This window comes from Scyliorhinus torazame, chromosome 16 (genome assembly GCF_047496885.1).
Source record: "Scyliorhinus torazame isolate Kashiwa2021f chromosome 16, sScyTor2.1, whole genome shotgun sequence".
Lineage (NCBI taxonomy): Eukaryota > Metazoa > Chordata > Chondrichthyes > Carcharhiniformes > Scyliorhinidae > Scyliorhinus > Scyliorhinus torazame.
Window position 1 is genome coordinate 132,374,077 of NC_092722.1, and position 27,785 is coordinate 132,401,861.

Here is a 27,785-nt window from a genome sequence, read left to right on the forward strand (position 1 = left end):
TCCTCATGTGAGGGATATTGATGTTACTCCTGTAGTATTGAAGACAGTGGACAGAATGTTCCCAAAAAATAGCAGAGTGTCAGATTCAGACTGAAAACCGGCGTGTATCTCTGCAGATGCACAGTCAAGTTTTAATTCCAGGTTTTCTGGCGAGCAGTGCTCAGAAATTCTGGGGGAATGGTTTGCACCGTCACTCTGGCGGGATGGGGCCTGATAGAGCCGGCAAGGCCGGCCCCACCCCTTTAGAGGGCACCCTAATCTCAAAGCTACATTTAAGGCCTCCCCCCATGGAGATCGGGATTCCCCACCACCTTGTGAGAATTAGCGGCCTTTACAGAATTTGCACTCGCAGCTAATTGAGTGTAGCAGCCCTGTATCTTGAACTTGAATCTGTAAATTTTTGGAGGTTCAGCCACTTTCTTGAAACTATTTAAGAACAAGCAAAACATTTTTAAAGCACTCTTTCTGTTTTGCATCATATTTTGTTCTCAAATTCGGTTAGGTTATAATTGGTTTGTTACGTCTGCCAATCTGAAGGATATATAAAATGAAAGGAGTACTTAGAATGTGTATAAGAGAAATGGAAGGATTTTAATTCTGAATTTAATTGGACGTGCTTTTGTAGTAGTTGTGAACTAGGAAAATAGTATTATTAAATAGTGCAGTTGGCATGGGGAAACATTGGTGAAATTGTCGCTTAGGATTTTGTTTTTTTTTCTTGCAGTTGAATTGGCTATGATCATGGATCGGCTGTATGGAGGGGTCTGCTATGCGGGCATTGATACAGATCCTGAGCTGAAGTACCCAAAGGGTGCTGGCAGAGTGGCTTTTTCCAATCAGCAGAGCTACATTGCTGCTATCAGTGCTCGCTTTGTACAGCTCCAGCACGGAGACATTGATAAACGGGTGAGTGATTTGTTGCAATGATTGATGAACACCGTTATAGACAGAAAGGTGATTTGGGTCTTCTGTAATTGGCATCAGTTTGAGATGGATTTCAAAACAAAGCCTTTAATTTGAAAATCAGGAGCAATTGAGTAACATTACTGTAAATTTCTGCAGGTAAATGCTATCAGCGTCATTTCAATAAATACTGTGATCCAATGTAACAGTATCTGTTAGAGGAGATTTCTGGTAAGGATGTCTATTTTTAGTTGCCTTGCAGCAATAATTTAAATATGCTTCTCAGCTGGCAAACTTGAGCATTTGTGACCCAGGCCTTTATATTTTTATGCATACACTAGCAGATTTCCTGAGATGTGGGTCATGGTAAGTCAGATGATCCAGTCTTATGAGCACAGGAACATTATACCAGAATTTCCAGTTTAAAAAATAACAAGCGAGGGCAACAGCGCTCACCGGGCTGTATATAATGCGCCAGGGCGGGCGTGATTCTCTGGAGGTGGGCAGGGAAAATGCTGTGGCCGCTCGGCCCACTACCTTCCCGCTCACCCCCATAATACACGTGGGGGTGCTGAAATTGGCAGCCTGCCCACCATGTTAAATGACCATTTAAGGATCCATTTGGCTTGTTATTAAGTCAGTTAATCCTATTAATGTGCTGTCCATACCATAGTATGTTTGGTGTGAGCAGCAAGGGTGAGTGTTTTAACATAATATGGTTAAGGGGGGGGGAAGAGGGGGTATTGTCTCGGGCCCTAGGCTTCCTTCACTGCCCCTGTCCCTGATGCCCCTAAGCCCTTCTGGCTCCAGACCTACCTTTTCCAGTGATCCTCAGCCTTGGGCTCCTCTTCAGTTCTCGTCCCAGCAGCTGCCACTGAAACCCTCCTGCTGTTGCTGGGACTGTTGTAGTGCCGGTCAATCTGATTGGTCGGCAGCTCCTGAGAATGGGACTTCTGCCCCAGTGAGGTGCAAAATACCCACTTGGTCCTTCATTGCCATGGGAATGCTTGGTGTGGTGTCAGTCTGCTTTGTCCATTTCCCCCCCCCCCCCCCCCCCCCCCCCCCCCCCCCATTATTCAGCTCACCGTTACATCGAAACATACATAGAAAATAGAAGCAGGAAGAGACCATTTACCCTTCAAGCCTGTTCCTCCATTCATTATGATCAAGCTCAATACCTTGATCCAGCCTCTTCTCACCCCCCCCCCCCCCCCCCCTCTCCATATCCTTTAGCAACAAGAGCTATAATCTTACTCTTTATTGAAATTGGCCTCAACTAGTTTCTGTGATAGCGAATTCCACAGATTTACCACTCGCTGGGTAAAGACATTTCCATTCACCTCAGTCCTAAAAGGTTACCCTCCATCCTCAAAATATGACCCCTGTTTTGGACTCCCCACCATCGGGAACATTGGGCTGGATGCTCCGATTTTGAGGCCATATCCAGAGGAAGTGTCTCGGTTTGCAATGAAAAAGTCGGCACAGTCCCTGCCCTGATGCTCCACCTGGTGAGGGGGCTAGCAGCCACGCCACATAGAGCCCCCAGCTTTACCTGCAGATACGGATGGAGCATTGCAGGGCGCAACCTGCGGGGGCCACACTACAACATGGCGGCGGCCATGTGCGGTCCCGGCCTGCCAGATGGTTCCCCAGCCCCCGCTGAAGCCCTCCCGGCCAGCGGAACCGCCTGACTGTGGCGGTGCTGGAAACTGTCTGCAGTGGCCACGCAAGGTCCCCGAAAAGGGTGAGGACACACGACCGATGCCGTCAGGAAGTTAGCCCATGGGGGGAGGGCCTCGGGTGACGTCTTGAGGCCGTCCCAATGACGTGCGATGTACTTCGCCGATTGTGCCGTCTTTGAGGGGGCGGAGCATCTGAAAAACGGCGCCGCCCCAATTTCGGCGTAAAAACTGATTCTCCGGCCAATCGTCGAAACGTTCTTTGTCCCATCCCTACTATTTTTTACAGTATCATTATCTGATTCAGGCCCTTAATTTCTCTGCCTATCACTTTTCTGCTTCTCCTTGCTGTTTTTTTCTCTTCTTGATTCCCTCTACTCTGAACCCTCACATAGGTTCCCACCATCCTGCCATATTAGTTTAGACCCTCTCCAACCACCCCAAGGACGTCAGTCCTGATCCTGCCCAGGTGTAACCCAACCAGTTTGTATAGGTCCCACCTCGCCCAGAACCAGGCCTAATGCCCCAGGAATCTGAAACCCTCCCCCTCACGCCATCTCTTGAGCCACGTATTCATCCAACAAATCCTGCTATTTCTACTCTGACTAACATGTGGCATTGGTAGCAATCCTGAGATCACTACCCTTGCGGTCCGACTTCTCAACTTTCTTCCTAACTCTTTATATTCTGCTTTTAGGACATCCAAACTTTTTTTTTTAACCTGTGTCATTTGTACCAATGTGTACCACGACTACTGGCTGTTCACCCACCCTCTCCAGGTGTCCTGTAACCGCTCTGAGACATCCTTGACCCTTGCACCAGGGAGGCAACATACCGTCCCGGAGTCCCGAAAATGCGCATCTATTCCCCTTTCAATTAAATCCCCTATAATTATTGCATTCCCACACTTTTTACTCTTCCCCTCTGTAGCAGAACCAACCATGGTGCAACAATTTTGGCAGTTCCCCTCAACAGTGTCCAAAGCGGTATATCTGTTTTGCACGGTAATGGCCACAAGAAATTCCTGGATGCCTGCCTAGATCTCTTGCTCTGCCTGGTGGTCACCCATTCCCTTGCTGCCTGTTGAGTCAGAGCCTGGGGTGTGACCATTTCACTATACGTTCTATCCATGATACTCTCCAGTGTCCCCCAGCCAACGTCCCAGCTCCGAAACCCGGGCTTCCAGGGTTGCAGCTGGAGACACTTCCTGCACACATGCAGGTCCTGGGAACTGGACACGTTCCTGGTCTCTCTCACGTAGCAAGAAGAGCAGACCAAGGCTTGGAACTCTGCTGCCATGTTTTACCGTTTAGATTCGATTCATCCTTTTGATATCAAATAATATTAACTAGGACCCTTCTTTTCTGCTCCTTGTTATTATAGAATATATAAATGTACTCGCCCAAACAGCTCTTTTGATTTCCTGGTTACGCTTTCAGATTCACTTCTGCTTTATCCTCCATTCCCTATCTGTTAACTTTTTCAGTTATTTAAGTTTCAGCTACTCCTACACATTTATGAGTGCAGAATTCTGACACTTCTGACAATTACTGATGAGCAGTTAAACATGTCTGAAAGTTGTTGCCCAGGATACACTGCTTTTCTGTTAGCTGTGGTAATGGTATCTTGCCGTCTGGATCCCCATTTAAAATGTATTCAAACTATTTGTAGATACGGACTAAATGCACCACAGAAGGTTGGGGTTTGGCCAATTCAGTCTAACTACCTCTTTTAAAGTTATGATGAACCTTCACTACTGTCAAACAACTGCTTCTCTATATTTTCTTTTTACCTTCGCTTTCTTAATCCCGTTCTTTTTCTTCTTTAATTCCAACATCCAATACTCGATGAGCAAAAATGTCCTCTTTTTCAGACAAAAGCCATTATCTTTGGTCCCCATTGTTGTTCGCCTATCTTCACACCCATAGACTGTTTTTTTACCCTTTGTGGAATTTTTTTTACCCTTTGTGAAATAGTACGGGAAATGGTGGAAGGAGTTCAGAGTTGATTATCAGCCTATCGAATCGCATTGAACACTCCTTCCATGGTCAACAAGTCCTGGCTTTTCTTTCAACCCTGGAGCTTTTGGGCCAGCAGTAGAGGTGCTGCCATTGTGCCACCAGGCCTCCTTTTTTGGTCCCCACTACATTATTCCCCAGTCACTAACTCCACCCCTCTCACTGGCAACTGTCCGAAGCTGAACCAGACTGTCCTGTAACCTTGGTATTACATTTGACCTGATGAGTTTCCAACCGCATCTTCATGGAATTGCTAACACTATCTATTTCCAACTCTCTTGCATTGCCCAACTACACCTCTGTCTCGACTGAAACCTATATTACTCCTGGCCAGTCTCCCACATTCTACCCTCCATGAACTTGAGGTCATCCAATGCTCTGCAGCCCATGTTTTAACTCTAGTTTTGTTCTCCTGTCACCCTGTGCTCACTGACCAAGATTGGCTCATGGTCAAGCAATGTCTTGACTTTAAAATCCTCATTCTTATTTTCAATTCTTTCAATGGGATTTCTGTGATCTCCTCCAGCCCCACAAACATCCAAGATATTTGTTCTCAAATTCTGACCCCTTGTGCATCCCTTTTTTAAAAATAAAATATATTTTATTAGTTTTCGAACACAATTTTTCCCCCTTACAAATCAACAAAAACGGTAACATGATAACTGATAGATGACATTGTTAAAATAAAATAGTGAACTAACAAAATAACACAAAATAGTGCTCCCGCCCCCTCACCCCATCTAGAACACAAACAATTTACCCCCCCCCCCCTCTGGGCTGCTGCTGCTGGCTATCTATTTTCCCCCTAACGTTCCGCTGGATAGTCGAGGAACGGTTGCCACCGCCTGGTGAACCCCTGAGCCGATATTCTCAGCGCAAACTTCATCCGCTCCAGTTTTATGAACCCCGCCATATCGTTTATCCAGGCCTCTACGCCGGGGGGTTTCGCTTCCTTCCACATGAGTAAAATCCTACGCCGGGCTACTAGGGACGCAAAGGCCACAATATCGGCCTCTTTCGCCTCCTGCACTCCCGGCTCATCCGCTATCCCAAATATAGCTAACCCCCAGCTTGGCTTGACCCGGACCTTCACCACCTTCGAGATCACTCCCGCCACTCCCCTCCAATACCCCTCCAGTGCTGGACACGACCAAAACATGTGTGTGGTTCGCCGGGCTTCCCCCGCACCACCTGCATTTGTCCTCCACTCCGAAGAACCTGCTCAACCTCGCTCCCGTTATGTGTGCTGTATGTAGCACCTTAAATTGGACCAGGCTAAGCCTGGCACACAAGGAAGAGGAATTTACCCTACTTAGGGCATCAGCCCACAAACCCTCCTCAATCTCCTCCCCGAGCTCTTCTCCCCATTTTCCCTTCAGTTCTTCTACCAGCTCCTCCCCCTCTTTTCTCATCTCCTGGTATATTTCGGACACTTTGCCCTCCCCGACCCACATCCCCAAAAGCACCCTGTCCTGGGTCCCTTGTGTCGGGAGCAGCGGAAATTCCCTCACCTGTTGTCTCGTGAACGCTCTCACCTGCATATACCTAAAGATATTCCCCGGGGGCTGCTCATACTTTTCCTCTAGCGCTCCCAGGCTCGCAAACGTCCCATCTATAAATAAGTCTCCCACTCTCCTAATTCCTGCCCGGTGCCAGCTCTGGAACCCTCCGTCCAACCTCCCTGGGGCAAACCTATGGTTGTTCCTGATCGGGGACCACACCGAGGCTCCCAACACACCCCTCTGTCGCCTCCATTGCCCCCAGATACTTAATGTTGCCGCCACCACTGAGTTTGTGGTAAACTTTTTCAGGGAGAGCGGTAGTGGCGCCGTCACCAGCGCTTTTAAGCTCGTTCCTTTGCAGGACGCTATCTCCAGCCTTTTCCACGCCGCCCCCTCTCCCTCTATCATACACTTACGGATCATCGCCACGTTGGCGGCCCAGTAGTAGTCGCCCAAATTCGGCAACGCCAGTCCCCCTCTGTCTCTGCTACATTGCAGGACCCCCCTCCTTACCCTCGGGGCCTTCCCTGCCCACACGAAACTCATGATGCTCCTATCTATTTTTTTGAAAAACGCCTTAGTGATCAATATAGGGAGACATTGGAACACAAATCGGAACTTCGGGAGGACCATCATCTTAATTGCCTGCACTCTGCCCGCCAGTGACAGCGGCTGCATATCCCACCTTTTGAAATCCTCTTTCATTTGCTCCAACAGCCGAGTCAGATTGAGTCTGTGTAAGATTCCCCAGCTCCTGGCTATCTGAATCCCCAGGTATCGGAAGTTTCTTTCCACTCTCCTTAGCGGCAGGCCATCTATCCCTCTACTCTGGTCCCCAGGGTGTATTACGAAAAGCTCACTCTTTCCCATGTTAAGCCTATATCCCGAGAAATCTCCAAACTCCCTCAATATCTGCATAACCTCTGTCATCCCCCCCACTGGATCCGCCACATACAGCAGTAGGTCATCCGCGTAGAGTGACACTTGATATTCCTCTCCCCCTCTAACCACCCCTCTCCATTTCCTGGAGTCTCTCAGCACTATGGCCAGTGGTTCAATTGCCAGCGCGAACAGTAATGGGGACAGCGGGCATCCCTGTCTTGTTCCCCTATGTAGTCGAAAATACTCCGACCTTTGCCGATTTGTGACTACACTTGCCATTGGGGCCCCATAGAGGAGTTTAACCCAGCTGACAAACCCCTCCCCGAGCCCAAACCTCCTCAGCACCTCCCATAGATACTCCCACTCTACCCTACCAAATGCCTTCTCTGCATCCATTGCCGCCCCTATCTCTGCCTCCCCCTCTGCTGGGGGCATCATTATCACCCCAATAGCCGTCGCACGTTGACATTCAATTGTCTCCCCTTTACGAACCCTGTCTGATCTTCGTGCACCACCCCCGGGACACAATCCTCTATCCTCATTGTCAGCACTTTTGCCAGCAACTTGGCGTCCACATTTAGGAGTGAGATAGGCCTATAAGACCCGCATTGCAGCGGGTCTTTATCTCGCTTCAGGATTAGTGATATCGTCGCCTCCGACATTGTCGGAGGTAGGGTCCCCCCTTCTCTGGCCTCGTTAAAGGTTCTTACCAGCAGCGGGGCCAACAAGTCCACATATTTCCCATAAAATTCCACGGGGAACCCGTCGGGTCCCGGGGCCTTCCCTGCCTGCATGTTCCCCAGCCCTTTGGTCACCTCGTCCACCCCAATTGGCGCCCCCAGGCCTGCCACCTCCTCCTCCACCCTCGGGAACCTTAGTTGGTCCAGAAACTGCTGCATCCCCTCTTTTCCCTCCGGGGGTTGGGACCTATATAACCTCTCATAAAAGGTCTTGAACACCTCATTTACCTTCGCTGCTCTCCGCACCGTGGTTCCCGTTTCATCCCTAACTCCCCCTATTTCTCTTTCGAAGCTGGTGGGCCAACAGGCGACTCGCCTTTTCCCCATATTCATATCTCATCCCCTGTGCCTTCCTCCACTGTGCCTCTGCCTTTCCTGTGGTCAGCAGGTCGCACTCCGTCTGGAGTCGTCACCTCTCCCTGTATAGTCCTTCGTCCGGGGCCTCCGCATATTTTTTATCCACACTCAAAATTTCCCCCAGTAATCTTTCCCTTTCTTTGGCCTCTGTTTTCCCCTTGTGAGCCCTGATGGAGATCAACTCCCCCCTGACCACCGTCTTCAGCGCTTCCCGTACTACCCCCCACTCGGACCTCCCCATCATCGTTCTTCCACAGACTCCCTCATCCGCCAATAATCCCACATCCAGTCGCCAGAGTGGACACTGCTCTCTCTCCTCTCCTAGTTCCAGATCCTCTCCTCTCCTAGTTCCAGATCCACCCAATGTGGGGCATGGTCTCATAGAATTTACAGTGCAGAAGGAGGCCATTCGGCCCATCGAGTCTGCACCGGCTCTTGGAAAAAGCACCCTACCCAAGGTCAACACCGCCACCCTATCCCCATAACCCAGTAACCCCATCCAACACTAAGGGCAATTTTGGACACAAAGGGCAATTTATCATGGCCAATTCACCTAACCCGCACATCTTTGGACTGTGGGAGGAAACCCACGCACACACGGGGAGGATGTGCAGACTCCGCACAGTGACCCAAACCAGAATCGAACCTGGGACCCTGGAGCTGTGAAGCAATTGTGCTATCCACAAGGCTACCGTGCTGCCCCTGCGTCTTAAACAGCTATGGCCGAGTACGCCGTTCCTTCCACCCTCGAAATCAGTGACCTTCCCAAAACGAAGAAATCTATCCGGGAGTATACCTTATGGACGTGGGAGAAAAAGGAGAACTCTTTGGCCAGCGGCCTAGCAAATCTCCACTGATCTACTCCCCCCATTTGGTCCATAAACCCCCTAAGCACCTTGTCCGCTGCCGGCCTTCTTCCGGTCCTGGATCTAGATCTATCTAACACTGGGTCTAGCATGGTGTTGAAGTCCCCCCCCCCCCCCACCCATTACCAGGTTTCCTACCTCCAGGTCCGGGATGCGTCCCAGCATCCGCTTCATAAATCCCGCATCATCCCAGTTCGGGGCATATACGTTGACCAGCACGACCTCCATTCCCTGCAGTCTGCCACTCACCATCACATATCTGCCCCCGCTGTCCGCTACAATGTTCCTAGCCTTGAACGACACCCATTTCCCCACCAATATGGCTACCCCTCTATTCTTTGCATACAGCCCTGAGTGGAACACCTGTCCCACCCATCCTTTCCTTAAACTAACCTGGTCCGCCACCTTCAGATGCGTCTCTTGAAGCATGGCCACGTCTGCCTTCAGCCCCTTTCAGTGCGCGAACACTCGGGCCCTCTTAATCGGCCCATTTAGGCCTCTCACGCTCCACGTGATCAGCCGGACTGGGGGGCTGCCCCCCCCCCCTCCCCTGTCGACTAGCCATCACCCTCTCTGGGCCAGCCCCACGTCCCGGTTCCGCGCGCCCACCCGCCCCCCCAGGCGGCGCATTCCCGCCTCGACCACCTTTTCTCTTACCAGCTCCCTTTCGATCTCCGCAGCAGCAACCCAGTTGTCCCCCCCTTCCCGCCGCTAGATCCCCATCTAGCATGGTTACTCCCCCCATATTGCTTCCGAAAGTCAGCTGACTTCAACTGACTCCGGCTTCTCCCGCTCTATCCTTGACCCCCCCCGACCCCCCCCCCCCCCCGTGTGAGGAACTCCCATCCTCCTTGCACCTATCTTCCCGCCATGATGTCTCTGGCACGGGAAAAGAAAAAGAAACCCCGCGCTTTCTAGAGCCATCCCGCCCCCCATGGCGCAGCTCCCCCTACCGCCCCGCTCCTATTCCCCGTCCCCCGCCTGTGTCTCTTCTTTTCCCCCCCCCCCCCCCCCCACCTGCGCCCACATTTCTCAGTGTCTCCCCCTCCCCAATTTACACCTCTATACACCAGTCCCTCAGTTCTGGTCCAGTTTCTCTTTTTGAATGAAGGTCCATGCTTCTTCCGACGTTTCAAAATAGTAATGTCTGTCCTGGTGCGTGACCCACAATCGCGCCGGCTGCAACATCCCGAACTTCACTTTCTTCTTATGCAGCACCTCCTTGGCTCTATTGAAACTCGCCCTCCTTCTTGCCGCCTCCGCACTCCAATCCTGATACATTCGTATCACCGCATTCTCCCATCTGCTACTTCGTAACTTCATCTCAGAACCACCTCTCTATCATTGAAGCAGTGAAATTGCACGCTCATCGCCCTAGGTGGTTCTCCAGCCTTTGGTCTCCTCGCAGGGACCCGCTGGGCCCCTTCCACTTCCAAGGGGCCCGAGGGGGCCTCAGCTCCCATTAGCGAGCGTAGCATCGTGCTCGCGTAAGCCCCGCCATCAGCTCCTTCCACTCCCTTGAGAAGACCCAGGATCCGGAGGTTTTTTCTCCTTGATTTGTTTTCCAGGACTTCAATCCTTTCGATGCACTTCTTATGGAGCGCCTCGTGCGTCTGCATTTTGACTGCTAGGCCCAGGATCTCGTCCTCGTTGTCCGTTACCTTCTGCTCCACCACACGGAGCTCTATCTCCTGGGCCTTTTGTGTCTCTTTAAGCCCCTCGATTGCCTGTAGCATCGGGGCCAGCACCTCCTCCTTGAGCAGCTCCACACACCGTCTTAAAAATTCATCCTGGTCTGGTCCCCATGTCGCCTGGGCTCCCTCCGACGCCATCTTGCTCCTTTCTTTCTTCTGCCGCTGCCCTCGAGGATTCTCCGAGATCTGGCCGCCGCCGCCGGCATTTTTCTTTTCCACTGGGGGGACTCCCTGTTGCCTCACCCCACACCGGGTTTAGTCACGAAAGAATTTCCCGTTGGGGCTCTTAAAAGAGCCCGAAGGTCCGTTTAAGCTGGAGCCGCCGAAACGTGCGGCTTAGCTGGTCATCGCCGCAACCGGAAGTCCCCCCTTGTGCATCCCTGATTACAATGGTTCTACCATTAGTGGCTCTGCCTTTAACTGCCCTGACCTAAACTATGCAGCACCCCCATCCCCCTGAACTTCTCTACCAAGCTTTCTTTCTTTTCAGACACTCATTAAAACCTAGCTCTTTGCCTAAGTTTTGTCAAAGGAGAACAATTGTCTCCTTATGTGGCTCGGTGCCATGTTTAAAAAAAATTAATTTATGGTGTGTGTGCTGTTGGGGAGGGAGTTCCAGGATTTTGACCCAGTGACAGTGAAGATACGGCGATATATTACCAAGTCAGGATGGTATGACTTGGAGGGGAACCTCCAGGTAGTGGAGTTCCCAGGTATATGCACTTGTCCTTCTAGATGGTAGTGGCCATGGGTTTGGAAATTGCTGCCTAAGAAATCTTGGCGAGTTCCTGCAATGCATCTTGTAGATCAGTGTTCTTCAAACTTTTTTCCAGGGACCAATTTTTACCAACCGGCGAACCTTCGGGACCCAACCCGGCCGACCTTCGCGACCCACCCCGGCCGACCTGCGCGATCCACCATTTTCTCTTACCTTGTTTGCTGCTGACAAAAATGGAGGAAATGGTTTTGGGCCTTTGGCCCTCGTACACGCTCCTCCAATTTAACCTGTTGGATGATGGTGAAGCCTTCTGGTGTCGGAAATAATGGAGTTTTTTCCTTTAAAATTGTATCAAATAAAACCCCCCCGAACTTGTAAGTAAAAATAAAATGAATTAAAAAAGGAAAAAAAATAAAAATTAAATGAGTAAAACCCCCCCCCCCGAACTTGTAAATAAAAATAAAATGAATTTTAAAAAATGGAAAAAAAAAATTAAATGAGTAAACCCCCCCCCCAACTTGTAAAACAAAAAGCTGCGACCATTTATATTTTTTTAAAAAGCAGCCGCACTGCGCATGCGTGCCCGATCATCGGCCGATGGTCGGGCACGCATGCGCAGTGCGGCCGCATTTTCTTCACATGTTCGCAGCCATTTTGAAGGCCGCTTGCAGCTGACGTTCTTAACAGCCGGCTGTTGCACGCTGATTTGCGCGATCGGGAGTGCCGTGACGGACGGCTCTGCGACCCTCCCGACACCCGCCCGCGACCCACCTGTGGGTCGCACCCCTGAGTTTGACAATGCCAGTTGTAGGTGGTACACACGGCTGCCACTGTTCGTCGGTGGTGGAGTGATTAAATGCTTGTGGAAGGGGTGGCAATCAAGTGGACTACTTTGTCCTAGCTTCATTTTTTAAAATAAATTTAGAGTACCCAATTTATTTTTTCTAATTAAGGGGAAATGCAGTGTGGCCAATCCATCTAGCCTGCACATCTTTGGGCTGTGGAGGCGAAACCACGCAAACACTGGGAGAATGTACAAACCCCCAGGAAGTTAATTGAGGGGGATTCAGCAATGGTAATTCCTTTGACTGTCAAGGGGCAATGGTTAAATCCTCTCTTGTACGAGATGGTCATTACCTGGCACTTGTGTAGCGCGAAAGTAACTTGCCACTTGTCAGCCCAAGCCTGGATATTGTCCAGGGCTTGCTGCATTTGGACATGGACTGCTTCATTATCTGAGGAGTCGCTGAATGTTCCGAAGGATGGTGCTGAACATTGTGCAGTCATCTGTGAACATCCCTACTCTGACCTTATGATGGAAGGGAGATCATTGATGAGGCAACTGAAGATGTTGGGGCGTTGGATACTAGCCTGAGGAACTCCTCCAATGATGTCCTGGAGCTGAGATGATTGACCTTTAACCACCACAACCATCTTCCTTTGTGCCAGATATGGTTCCAGCCAGTGGAGAGTTTCCCCCCTGATTTCCATTGACCCCAGTTTAACTAGGACTCGTTCATGCCATACTCAGTCAAATGCTGCCATGATGGCAAGGACAGTCACTCTCGCCTCAACTGTCGCATTCAGCTCTTTTGTCCATGTTTGAACCAAGGCTGTAATGCGGTCAGGAGCTGAGAAACCCTGGCGGAAAACCAAACTGAGTGTCCGTGAGCCGGTTATTGCTGAGTAAGTGCGTCTTGATAGCACTATTGATGACTCCTTCCATCCCTTTGCAGATGATGGAGAGTCAACTGATAGGTCATTAATTGGCTGGGTTGGATTTGTCCTGTTTCTTGTGTCCAGGGCATACCTGGGCAATTTCCAGTGTTGTAGCTGTACTGGAACAGCTTGTGAAATGTGCGGCACGTTCTGGAGCACAAGTCTTCAGTACTGTTGCCAGGATATTGTCAGGGCCCATAGTCTATGCAGTATCCAATGCCTTCAGCCATTTTTCATATCACGTGGAGTGAATTGTAATGGCTGAAGACCAATACCTGTGAAGCTGAGGGACTCCAGATGGATCAACCACACCACACTTCTGGCTGAAGATTGTTGTGAATGCCTCAGCCTTGTCTTTTGCACAGATGTGGTAGGCTCCTCCATCATTGAGGATGGGGACATTTGTGGAGCTGCCTCCAGTGAGTCGTTTAATTGTCTGCCACCATTCACAGCTGGATGTGGCAGGACTGCCGAGCATAGATCTGATGTGTTAATTGTGGAATCGCTTAGCTCTGTCGATTACTTGCTGCTTGTGCTGTTTGGCACACAAGTAGTCCTGTGTTGTAGCTTCGCCAGGTTTTTTTTAAAACCATGCTCCAGTGAAGCACCTTGGGATATTTTTATTGCATTAAGGACACTATACAAATCAAAGTTGTTGAGGAAATTTGGGGTTGTTCTCAAGTGTTAGAGACCCTGAAGTGATGAACACCACTGGCTGAGCTGCAATTATCTTTCAAGTCAGAAATGATTTTGTTTTTGAGTGCAGGGGGGCACAAATATTGAAATGATAATTAACTTTAGCTGCTGCTTTTATTTTCTCTTCAGTTGATTAATGGTTAAGAGTCTTCGAGATCTACAGCACAGAAAAACCCATGGGCCAGTCAAAAACAATCACCTAACTATTCTAATCCCATTTTCTAGCACTTGACCATAGTTTAACGATTTATCAAATAAATAATTAACATTGGGTCCATTCTGTCAGAACTTCATTAATGGTTGGTTTTGCAGACGTTGTTTTCTTCACGTTGTTCTATTTCTTGTAACAGTGAGCAGCTGGTCTGATGTTACCACTTTGATTAAATGTAAATGATTTATAATGCTTGGGAATTTGAGGTGGAAAAATAGACGAGGACGGTTTCCAAGACCACAAGTGTACCTGTTTTCCCTCATCTGCCCTGTTTTCAACCTTCATTATTTTGTGTTGTATAGCGCACATTAATTGTCCGAGGTAAAATTTCTGGTTTGCATGAGAGAAAACAATCGAGTGCTGGAGCAGACCATTATGCACACTCCGCCTGAACCAGCCTCCTGTCCAACTGCATGTCTCACCTCATGTCTTCGTGGGTTCTCCCAAAGACCCATTACTCTTTTGAATACAGTATTTTCCTAAGATCAGTTATGAATTTATTTTCTTGTGAGTTAATGTTCCTGTGGTAAGAATAATGTTACTGCATTTCGCTTTATAATTTTATTTCAAGTGGCAAAAGTTAAATAGAACAGCTCCATCCTTTTCATCATAAAACTGTTATCTACGGAACAGACTAGATGGACTGAAGTGGAAATAAGTGGGTTTGCTTTAGGTTTGAATTATATACAGCCAAGAAATTATCAGATACAGAGATACAGTGCATAAAAGAAAATATACAAAGAAATATTTGCATGTATTCATTTCATCAGATGTCCCAAAGCAATATAGAGCCAATGAAGTACTTTTGAAGTATAGGAAACACTTTGAGTACAAGCCACATCACACAAACAGCAGTAAAATAAATGACTGAACCAGCTGTTTTAGTGATGTTGATTGAGGGATTATTAGCCAGGACATCTGGGAGGACTCTATTTTTCTTCAAATTAATGCTAAAAATGCCATGGGATCTTTTGCATTTAAGTGAAGGGGAAGACCTGGCTTCAGGTAACAACCAACTCAAAAAAGAGCCCATTGTAGCGCACACTCAATACTGCACTGAAGTGTCATCCTGACTCGTATGCTCAAGTCTTTGGATTGGGGTTTGAAATGAAGCCTTTGATTCCGAGGCAAGGGTGCCACCAACTGGGCCACGGCTGATATTGTTGTCTGCAACCTAAAAGTAATATCTGTTTGCTGATATGAGATGTAGGACTCCAGTATTGCTGAAGTATGCAAACAATCTGTTTTAACTGAAGGTATCTTACGTTACGTTTAGGAATACACACTTAGTGCACGTAGTGACCGCTAGTTGATTAAAATTTTATCAAAAAATGATTCTATCTGAAAGCAAGGAATTCTGAAAGATAAACTAATGCTTATTTACATGTAATGTATACAGATTTTCGTTCGTGAGGATTATTTCAGAATTGAGATTTTATGTTCAACGGAGCCTTAATCTAGTTCATTTTCATTTAATACCAATAATTCACTAATGAAATGCAAGTAAAATATTATTTTTTGCTTAAAAATAAGCATTAAGGCTTATTTGACATTACAGGATTAGAATTTTTGTTACACTATCGGAACAGACATTTTGTTGAAATTGCTTATCGATCAAAGTCTAAGAACAACCGTGTATTTATTTAAAATAAGTATATTATTTTATCCATAAGATAAAAGAAGGGGAAATTAGAGGAGTACAAGAAGGAGAAAGGAATAGGAGGTTATGATGATGGGGTTAAATGTAGTAAGGTGGGAAGAAACGTGGAGCATAAGCACTGACATTGACCGTTTGGTTGAATAGCTTGTTTCTGTGCTGTACTTTCTGTATAATCTTGTGTAACGTTGTCAGAAACCAACTTCCTTAACATGTTCTTCATGTGTCCGTATGGTCCTTGCACCCCTTTATGGAGATTTATATATAGTTTGATGGAACCCAGAAGGTGGCTACAATGTAGGTTTAGCTTTATGCTATTGTTTTGTTTATCAATTTCCCAAGTGTATAAACTTTTTCTACAGATCTGTAAAATGTTCATGTACTTTGTTATCAGCAGGTATACCATCTTAACAATAGCATCCAAGAAGTTGCATCTTTAAATATAACTTTTAAAAAGAGTTGAGGCATCGTTTAACGTTATCCTCAAAAGTAACCGGTGTGGGCAAAGAAAAGAAAACATAAGACCAGCATTTTTTTGTTGAACCGAGCTGAAGGGACTTAGAGGGACTTTGTAGTGTAGATCCACGGATACCTGAAAGCTTTTGGATAAAGTGGATAAGGTGTTTCAGAAGGCATATGGCTGAGGCCTAGAATATAAGGGCAGGAAGACTATGCTAGAACTGTATAAAATACTAGTTGGACTGGAGCTAGGGTACTGCGTACAGTTCTTGTTGTGACATCACAGGACAGGCATGATCGCACACGAGGGGGTATGGAGAAGATTTAAGAGAATGTTGCCAGGAATTTTAGCTATGAGGAAAGAGTTGTTTTCTTTGGAACAGAAGAGGTGAAGGGGAAGGGAGATTAGTTTAGGTGTATAAAGTTATTATGAGGGACCCAGAGAGGGTGGGTAGGAGGGGCCTAATTCCATTAGCAGAGAGGTCAATACCAAGGGGATTTAAAAGAATTGGTAAAAGAATTGGAGGGAAGTAGAGGAATTATCATTTCATCCAGAGGATGGTGAGGATTTGGAATTTAATGCCTGTATTGGTGGTAGAGTCAGAAACCCGCATCATATTTTAATTAAAATACCACACTTGGAAGTTCACTGTCACCTAACAGACCAAGGTGGGATTAAACCAACTGGGGCAAGCCGAATGGCCTCCTTCTGTGCCGTAAATCTGTTTGTTGTTATGTTTCATTCAAGAAGCAAAAGTTCACTGTTGTAACAAAGCCAGTTCATTTATTCATGATGAAATTTGACAACAGCACCATGGGCCTTGTAGCAATCGCGTGTACCCAGTACATTTTCGAGCAGGAAGCTTGTGTAAATGGCATTGGCTGACACCAACAACAGAGGCATTCGCCGTTTTAATTTGCTGTTGACTTAGTGCACGCTCAGGAAAAGCTGAAGTCTGGGTTTTGGAATGAGAGGAAAAGAGGAACCGGAGTAGGCCTTTTGAGCCCATTCCACCAACCCATTAGATCATTATTGTCCTTGGTGTTAGAAGGCCTCTTTAAGCATCTAATTTTAATTTTCATATGGATAGCGGCTGCATATTTCAGTAAATTCGCAGAAACTTTTTGAAGTGAGTTCTTTTTAGATTTTACGTTAATTAAATGATCTGTTTTTTTGCCAATTCAAACTGGATTATAAATCTGAAAATCTTCAAACAAGAAATATGTTAGCGAGGAAATGTAAAAAGCCACTCCTCTAGATCTGGAAATTAATGTAGTTCAGTACAGTAACAGCTTTGTTCTTTCTAATTTAGTTTGTTGCTAAAGGAGAAGGGTGTCAATTCCTTTGCAGTTCTGATTTGCAGTAATCCATGTGACTGCTTTTGGCTTTTTGGAGAGATTGACATGAAACATGCGTTCCTTTGTGCTAACCCCTTTCAAAAAAATAAGTAACTTCTCTACCTTAATTTATCAAAGTTTGTGTGCTCAATAACTTTAAGATTTATTTAATACTTGCCATTTTACCAGCATTTATTCCTTTCAGAAATAATGAAAAACGGTGCAATTTTGAGTTACTGTTCTGAATCGTAGGCCCTGATTTTAACTCTGGGTTGGAATTGGCTGGAGTCGAGGCAGAGGGCCTTGACGGTGTGCTAAGATTATTTTCTCACTTGAAGCCAGGGAGAACAGTTCGCTGAGCAGTACACAGGGACATAATGTTGCAGAGGCAATGCAGTTTCTATATTCTCCCTCCTTTCAGTTCTGACAAAGGGTCCATGACTCAAAACATTAACCCTGTTTCTCTCCTGATAGATGCTAGGTGACCTGCTGAATTTTTCCCAGCGTCCTCTGTTCTTGAGACTGAATCCTGGTTCCTGGCTATGTCCCGGGGAGGTTGTTTTGGAAGAGCCTCCTGATTTGAAAACTGGGTGGAGGGTCCCTAAATTTTCTTTTTAAGGGGTCGTTGGTGGCAGTGCCCCCAAATGTGCATCCGGCTTCTAAACCCATAAGGAAAGTGACCAGTTAGGGCCAACTCTCCCTTCCATTAGACAAAACTGATCGGAAAGCCACAGCCCCTTTTCCACTTGAACTGCTGGTTGAGGTGAAAGTCAAACTTGAGCAAATTCTTTTACAAAAGATTTTCAGTGGATGTTCATCTTGCAAGCAGGAAAACATGAACATGAAAGACTGCATAAAAGACATAGGACAGCAACAATTAAGCCTCCTTTGACAAAGGGTCATATAGACTCGAAACATTAGCTCTTTTCTCTCCCTACAGATGCTGCCAGATCTGCTGAGATTTTCCAGCATCTTCTCTTTTGGTTTCAGATTCCAGCATCCGCAATGATTTGCTTTTAATTACGTCTCCTTGCTGATTTTGAAACCCTGCCTGGTTAAATATCATCCAGAAATATCAGATGCATCAAATTTAATAGATGTGTAGATGTAAGGTTTTGTAGCCAAACATTTAGTGCCTGCTACATCTCTGCTCCTCTTGTGCTATTCACATGGAACTCCATTGTGAACATCTCACCTTCTACAACTCACAGACTCCAGTGGCTAGGGCTTGGGCCAGGGGCTGGTTTAGCATAGTGGGCTAAACTTCTGGCTTGTAATGCAGAACAATGCCAGCAGCGCGGGTTCAATTCCTGTACTGGCCTCCCCGAATAGGCGCCGGAATGTGGCGATTGGGGGCTTTTCTCAGTAACTTCATTGAAGCCTACTTGTGACAATAAGCGATTATTATTATTAGAAGTGTCTCTGATGTTGCTACATTTGCCTTGCAAGAGTGAGTTGAATTAAATAATAATTCCTCTTTACTTATGCTGTCTGGTCAATTTGCTATACATTCTTGCATTGTGAACACATTCACAAAAATGTCTACCACCTATATTGTGGATTTCTGATTTTCAGCGTCCAGTGATTCAAACAGGGGTAACTTGGCTACTGAATCTGCTTCAATATTCCTGTAATTAGGTTCAGCTTATTGTGTTCAGTGAAAATGGAGTTATTTCCTTGATGTATTTTGGATTCCAGGGTTTTCTTTATTGCTGCCTTAGCTGTTAAAACTGCCAGGCTTACACTGGTGCCTAATATTCAATATAGTGCAGATTAGTTAAATTGGAGTGTAATTTGGCTACCGTATATCATTTTTCTGTTAAACCTTTGCTGCTGTAAAAATGTATTTGGTGATGACTTTCATTTTGTGCTGTTACTCTGCATGTGAAATAATTTTGCTTGCATATGCCCTGTTTGGCTCGTATTGTATTGGCAATAGCCCAATTTGGGAAGATATATGAATCTCTCTTCACTCATTATTCTTTATTACATGTGTTCATTTTGTCCTTTCATATATGGCACTTATAGCTCCACTATCTGGTTGGCAGATCACTCCAAGTATTAACCACTCTCTGGATGATAAACCTCTTCTTGCATCATTCCTAGTTCTATTTTAAACAGTGACCCGAATCCTAGATTTTCCCACAAGAGCCCTGTCAACACTTCTCAGGATCTTGTATATTTCAAGTTGCCTCTTACTCTTCTAAGCTTCAGTGGACACAAGCCCAGCCTGCCCAGCCTTTCCTCCTAAGACAACACTCCCATTCCAGTCTAGTAAACCTCTGAACTCCTATGCATTTAGATCCTTCGTTAAATAAGGAGATTGTGTAATACAGTAAACAATGCTCCAGAAACACCGTGCATCTGATTTTTGTCAAGCGTTTTTCTAAATGATTAATTATTTGTTCTCTCCACACAATGTTAAAGACTTAGCTTTAAAATATGCAGTAAGTAGGATTTTTCAAACAACACATTGTTCATGATGCAGGATGCTTAATATATCCTTCCATTTAATTTAATACAGTGAAAGGTTTTACTCCAGCCAATGTCATTATATTATGGAGCAAAACTTGATGCCACCTATTTTTTTTTAAACCTAAGGTTTGTCATTAAAATTGTGCCCAAACTCACTTTATTTTAGCATTTTCCTTTAAGTCAACTAAAGGTCATTGCCCATAATGGCACTACCCGCAATGTTGTGAAAAGTGACAAAGATATGGCTGGCTCAGTAAGCATAAGTGTTAAAGAGTAGCACTTCCCAAACTATTTTCCAATGTAATTCCATTTTAACATCTGGAAATTAATGTGATCCCAGGTGCTAACAAAAACGAAATGGCAAAAAGGTAGCACCGTAACATTCCATATGTAATTATTAAAGTTTGTGTATTGTGGGTCATCATATAAACTATCATGTAAATATGAACATCTATGTTTTTGAAGTACGTTATTTTATTTACTCCCCAATCCATTACTTCAACTGAGTTAAGCAAGCCTGGCAGCATCTGTGGCGAGAAAGACCGAAGTCCAGCGTGACTTTTCATCGGAACCATGTTCTGTTTTTGGTTCAGATTTCTGGCATCTGCAGTATTTTGCTTTTACTTCATCTGAGATGCCCCAGCTTATGGACCTTGGACAGGAAGCATCAGAATTTCAGACTGAGTGTGTTGAGGTGGTTGATTTTCGACCTAGATCATTCCACAGTTCCAGGGTGATAGGGTTGGGCTCAGAAAGGTCACAGCTCAACAGCGGAATGGTTGGGGAATGCTTCAAGATTCAGTGAAGTGGCCATGGGCAGAAGCCCAAGGTCTGGAGAGAGATCAAGAGACGGGCAGGATGAAGGCTGGGACAATATCATTTGGGTCTCATGTCAATGTTGTTCGGCACATGGTGCAGACTTGGAGGAAGGGAGCACAGGATGGGCCTCGTGTCTGCATTGTTAGGTAATAGTGCATGATGTAGCTTAGAGGAGGGGAGCACAGCCTGGGCCTGAGGTGTGCATTGTTTGATCACTTTGGAGCAAAGTAGCGTCATGCTTGGCTTCCGGGTTTTATCTTTTCTTTTATTTTATCGTTTTGCAAATGTGCTCCCACTTTGAATTCTGGTGTAGTCCATGACAAATTTTTGCTTGAATGGCAATTCATCCAATTATATTATAGAAATAATCTTCATTTGACTACAGAAGTAACTAGAAACAAATGCAATCCCCAGAATTGCAGACATGATGGCACGGTGGTTAGCACTGCTGCTTCACAGTGCCAGGGACTCTGGTTTGATTCCGACCTTGGGTGACTGAGAGTTTGTATGTTCTCCCCATACCTACATGGGTTTCCTCTGGGTGCTCCGGTTTCCTCCCACAGTCCAAAGATGTGCAGGTTAGGTGAATCGGCCACACTAAATTGTTCCTTATTGTCCAAAGGTTAGAAGGGATTGTAGAGATAGGATGGGCGAGTAGGCCTAGGACCTAGGTATGGTGCTCTTTCAAAGGGCAGACTGTATGGGCAGAATGGCCTCCTTCTGTACTAAGGATTCAATGAATTCAATACATTGACCAGATGGGGTGTGGCCTACTGATAACAGAATAAGACGGAAGAGCAGAAGTAGTCCACTCGGCCCATTGGGTCTACTTCACTCAATGAAATCATGGCTGATGTGATCATCCTCAACTCCAGTTTGCTGCCTTATCCCCATAACCCTTGATTAAAAATCTGTCTATCTCAGCCTTGAACATACTTAACAACCCAGCCTCTCATTTTTCTGTGGTAAAGAATTCTACAGGTTTGCTATCCTCTGAGAGAAGAAATTCCTCATCTGTCTTAAACAGACGACCCCTTACTCTGAGGTTATGCCCTCTGGTCCTAGACTCACCCACAAGAGGAAACATCCTCTCAACATCTATCTTATCAAGCCCCCTGAAAATCCTATATGTCTCAATAAGATCGCCTCTCATTCCTCTAAACTCCAGTGAGTACAGGCTCAATCTACTCACCCACTCCTCATAATAAAATCCCTATACCTGGGATCAACCTAGAGAACATTCTCTAGATTGCCTTCAATGCCAGTATATCTTTCCTGAGGTAAGGAGACCAAAATTGTTCACGGTATTCCAGTTGTGGTCTAACTAGTGCTTTATATAGTCTTAGTAGGACTTCCATATTTTTATACTTCATTCCCTTTGGAATAATGGCCAATGTTCCATTTGTCTTCCCAATTACCTGCTGAACTTGGATGCTAGATTTTTGTGATTTATGCATGATGACCCCCCAAAATCCCTCTGTGCTGCAGCTTTCTGCAGATTTTCTCCATTTAAATAATATTCAGCTCCTTTATTCTTCCTACCAAAGTGCATAACTTCACATTTTTCTGTATTATATTCCATCTGCCAAGTATTTGCCCACTCACTTAACCTGTCTATATCCCTCTGTAGACCCTTTATGTTATCCTCACTGCTTGACCCCTCACCTATTTTTGTGTCATCCGCAAACTTGGCAATAGTGCATTTACTTCCTTTGTCCAAGTTATTAATATATATTGTGTATAATAGTGGCCCCAGCACAGACCCCTGTGACACTCCACTAGTTACAGGTTGCCATCCTGAAAATGCTCCTCGAATCCCAACTCTGACTTCTGTGAGTTAGCCAATCCTCTATCCAAGCTAATATATTACCCCAACACCAAGGGCCCTTATCTTAAATAGCCTTTAGTGCATTACCTTATCGAACGATTTTTGGAAATCCAAGTATATTTCATCTACTAGTTCCCCTTTATCTATCCTGTTCATTACCACTTCAAAGAATTCTAATAAATTTGTCAGGCAAGATTTCCCCTTCATGAAGCCATGCTGACTCTGCTTGATTATATTCTGCGTTTCTAAATGCTCTGCTATTACATCCTTTATAATGGACTGTAACGGCCGCGAGTGGTTAGCCACTGCGCTGAGGACCCGGGTTCGATCTTGGCCCTGGGTCACTGTCCGTGTGGAGTTTGCACAATTTCCCTGTGTCTGTGTGGGCGTCTCTCTTTCCCAACCACCCCCCCCCCCCCCCAACCCAAAGATGTGCAGGGTAGGTGAATTGGCCATGTTAAATTGTCCCTTATTTGGAAAAAAAAGAATTAGACACTTTAAATTTTAAAAATAATGGACTCTAACATTTTTCCAATGACAAGTTAAGCTAACTAGCCTATAGTTACTTGTTTTTTGTTTCCCCTCCTTTTTGAATAAATGTGTTATATCAGCAGTTTTCCAATCCTCTGGGGATTACTACCAGTACATCCACTATCTCTGTAGTAGATGTCACACAGAAATATAATTGATGAGACTTGATTCCAACTTTAAAAGTAATATGTATGGTGTCACATCTTGTGCTTTGCCTTGCAACTCATTACCATATTTTATCCATTGTAACCATATTCGTTGTTTCTGTGACCCCATCTGGGAGCTGCTGGTATAGAGCATAGATAGCACGGTAAAGCACAAGTAGATAGCACTGTGGCTTCACAGAGCCAGGGTCCCAGGTTCGTATTCCCCGCTGGGCCACTGTCTGTGTGGAGTCTGCACCAGGGTCCCAGGTTCGTATTCCCCGCTGGGCCACTGTCTGTGTGGAGTCTGCACCAGGGTCCCAGGTTCGTATTCCCCGCTGGGCCACTGTCTGTGTGGAGTCTGCACGTTCTCCCCGTGTCTGCGTGGGTTTCCTCCGGGTGCTCCGGTTTCCTCCCATAGTCCAAAGATGTGCAGGTTAGGTGGATTGGCCATGATAAATTGTCCTTGGTGACCAAGAAAGGTTGGGAGGGGATAGGGTGGAAATGAGGGCTTAAGTGGGTCGGTGCAGACTCGATGGGCCGAATGGCCTCCTTCTGCACTGTATGTTCTATGTTCTATAGTTACACTGCATATGCAATGGTTGCAATAGGCAATTTGCGAATGTTTCAGTATTTATCCCTGTGTTTGTGGGAATGGAAGAATGTTGTGATTGATAAATTTGTACGTTTTTAAAGGAGCTCGATGGATCTGTAATCTCTTTGCCATTAACTAGCCATATCAAAGTGACCTGCTGTCCACATCTAGGGATTTAGATGCCAAAATGTTGTTGTACTTGGATTATCTTGCGTTACCAAATTACATTCGCAATCATGCAAATCGGCCTCCATTTTATGACACATGTTACACTACCATGTGAATGAAATCCCTTATCACCAAATCATCAGAGGAAATTTCCATCCCCTCTTAAACTATATAAAATCCATCACATTTCTCTCTCTTTAACTCTGAAGAAGAGTCCTATGGACTCAAAATGTTAACTCTGCTTCTCTCGCCATAGATGCTGTCGGACTTGCTGAGTTTATCCTGTATTTTATGTATCCATTTCAAATTCCAGCTTCTGTAGTATTTTGATTTTATTTTATTGAAATGAAAGTGTACAGGCTAGCAGATTGGTCCAACATTCTGATTCGGTGCTATTTCCAGTAATGGCATTCTGTCATAAGAAAACCTAAGGCCTGGATTTTCGATTGCTAACTATGGTGACACTTTTGACATTTGCCAATTTGCCAAGAGCAGAGTTGAGGGGATTAGATTATGACGAGAGGTTGAGTAGACTGGGACTGTACTCATTGGAATTTAGAAGGATGCGGGGGGATCTTATTGAAACATATAAAATTATGACAGGAATAGATAGGATAGATGGGGGCAGGTTGTTTCCACTGGTCGGGGAAAGCAGAACTAGGGGGCATAGCCTCAAAATAAGGGGAAGTAGATTTAGGACGGAGTGTAGGAGGAACTTCTTCACCCAAAGGGTTGTGAATCTCTGGAATTCCTTGCCCAGTGAAGCAGTTGAGGCTCCTTCTTTAAACGTCTTTAAGAAAAAGATAGATACCTTTCTAAAGAATAAAGGGATTTGGGGATATGGTGTACGGGCCGGAGAGTGGAGCTGAGTCCACAAAGGTCAGCCATGTTCTCATTGAATGGCGGAGCAGGCTCGAGGGGCCAGATGGCCTACTCCTGTTCCTCGTTATGTTAATATTATTCCTCTGAAACTAACGGCAACCTTTGGAGATTTCACATGCACAGCGATGCGCACAAATCCAGAGATTTCTGTCAATGTTCCTAAATTTCTCCAGTGGGTGCACTGTTGAGGTCCCATCAGAATGCTATCTATTACAAGTAATTGAACAATAAGAACGTAAACACTTCTGAAAGAGTAATTTTATATTTATTGAATGTCAATTTCCTTCAATATGATAATTACCACATTTTTAACATTGTTTTGTTAAGTTTGATATTTTTCACTTGATCATATGCATGTTCCCTAATTTTGTTCTTTGCTCTCTCTAACACTTAAGTGAAGGGATTCAGTAGCTTTTAATTCCTGGTTTGCTGTCTGAGAACATTCTCAGTGTGGTTGGCTGTTTCCCCTGCTTGATCGAATTACTTCTGCTGGACACTTTCTTTTTTAAAAATAAATTTAGAGTACCCAATTCATTTTTTCCAATAAAGGGGCAATTTAGCGTGGCCAATCCACTTATTCTGCACATCTTTGGGTTGTGGAGGTGAAACCCACACAAGCACGTGGAGAATGTGCAAACTCCACATGGACAGTGACCCAGAGCCGGGATCGAACCTGGGACCTCGGTGCCGTGAGGCATCAGGGCTAACCCACTGTGCCACCGTGCTGCCTGCAGGACACTTTCTTGAAGGCACCAGATTTAAACTGAAATAGGGAAAGGAGAAACCCATGCCGCAGAGATGGCTAGATCTTTGGGCAGTTTCTTTGAGGTCAGTTGTGAACAAGGTTGGTTTGCTGCTGACCACCGAATCCATTCCTTTTTTTAAAAAAAACATTTTTTTACATTTTGATTACCCAATTATTTTTCTCCAATTAAGGGGCAATTTAGCGTGGCCAATGCACCTAATCTGCACATCTTTGGGTTGTGGGGGCAAGGCCCACGCAGACATGGGGAGAATGTGCAAACTCCACATGGACTGACCCGGGGCCGGGATCGAACCCGGGTTCTCAGTGCCGTGAGCAGCAGTGCTAACCACTGCGCCATCAAATCCATTCCTAGGTTTTCTGTCAATCCACAGCAGCAGGCCACACATTAACTTTGACTGAAGGTTAGCTGCAATCATTCAATATCTTTCCAATAAATAATTGCCCGCACTAAAGAGAAATAAAAAAGATCTGTAAGGCAGACCAGTTTATTTCACCTAGACATCTTGTAAGATGAGCTTGTCTTACTGCATTTATAAGACTATATTTAAATGTTTCCTGAGTGGCAGCAGGCTCTTGGATACAGTAGCACTTTCAGGATGTTACTGACCTAAAGCCTCTGGACGCGAGTTGCGTGTGAAGGCTCTGCAATTGCTTAAGTTACATCCAACAATGTGGTGGCTGTCAGCACCTTCCATCTTTGTCACTTCAATGCTTTTGGCTCCCTAGCTGAAGTAAATGAATTTGATGGCATCCTGACATACTCCTGGCCTTAAATCAAATCAGATGATTTGTTCCATGTTTTTTGACTTGTCATGTAGATTAGAAGCAGAGTTCTGATTTGATCAGTGAACGAATTGTGTTGAATATGGTTAAACAATTCAATCTGAATATTTCAAAATTAAAGCAAATTCAAATTTCCAGATTTAAGGTGTGGGTGTTTGAACGATGTAATTAAGCTGTTGAAAAACCTGAGTAATTACATCAACTGGATGCCATTGATCTAGGTTGGTGGTAAGGTACAACTTTGTGCTTTCACTGTTTTTGTCCTCTGGGCATTGACTCAACTGGATCTTTGAGCAGACTTGTATGAAACTGAATATATAAAGCTCGGAGTGGGTTATGCCTCACCCTATCAATTAATATCAATAACCTTATTTGTCATACATCAAACCAAAATGAAACATCATTTACGCAATGGTTTTTCACAGTAACATCATTGCTGTGTTAATGTAAGTCTACTTATGACACTAATAAAGATTATTACTATTTTATTTATGTAGATTCATTATATTTATGTAGATTCATTCAAGTACACATACAATTTGCAAACATGCTGGGCGGAATTCTCCGTTGTCCGACACCGATATCGTGATCGGGCGGAGAATCCACTCCGACCAAATCGGGGCAGGCACCGATTTGACGCTGGTCAGCCATGCTCCGTCCCCTCGGAAGTGGCAACGTGTTGGCGTGTCATCGGCAGGCCCTCCCGCGATGCTCCGTCCCCGATGGTCCGAGTTCCCAACTACGTGGGTGATGTGTGGTCTGAGTTATCGGAAACCTGGCTTGGCAGCTGCGGACTGTGTCCAGAGCCACTACAATCGTCCGGGATCCGTGCGAGGACTGGGGAGGTCTGATGGGGGGGGTGGCCTATGGGTTGCGAATGGTGGGTTGGGTCCATGCACAGTCGGCGCCATGTTGTATGGTGCGACCGCTGCGTGTCAACGCCGTGCGCCTGCGCAGCCAGGAACCCGGCCATCCTTCAGCCATTTTCGGCGCAGGAGCCAGGGGTTTCACCCAGCGTCGATGCTAGCCCCTCACCTGTCCCGGAATGGGTGAGGGTTCGGCGCTGATTTTTGGCATCGTAAAACACCCGTAAATTCTCCATTTGAGCCGGCACTTAGCCGCTGAAACAACGCATCCAACTGCTATCTTTGTGAAAACTATTCACGTGCCTTTTTCAACAACAAACTAGCCATTACACCAGCACTTGGGTAATTTCATCCTAGCTATCTAGAGTAAAATCTGGGGACTGGTACCTAGATCTGTACAGTTGTCCTACAAATTAGTCGAGGAACAACTGGCAAAGCCATCAAGTTGCACTTATCATCCAGCACCTTGGATGGGCCCTTCTGCCAACAT

The 27,785-nt window shown here is 45.7% G+C and overlaps 1 protein-coding gene across 1 annotated transcript in view; it reads left to right on the forward strand.

Annotated features, from left to right (window-relative positions):
- cpeb3 (cytoplasmic polyadenylation element binding protein 3) overlaps positions 1-27,785 on the forward strand; it is a 192,659-nt gene that overhangs the window by 158,923 nt on the left and 5,951 nt on the right. Inside the window, 1 exon segment of the mRNA XM_072479090.1 lies at positions 725-906. Within this exon segment, the coding sequence (XP_072335191.1) occupies positions 725-906 (182 nt within the window).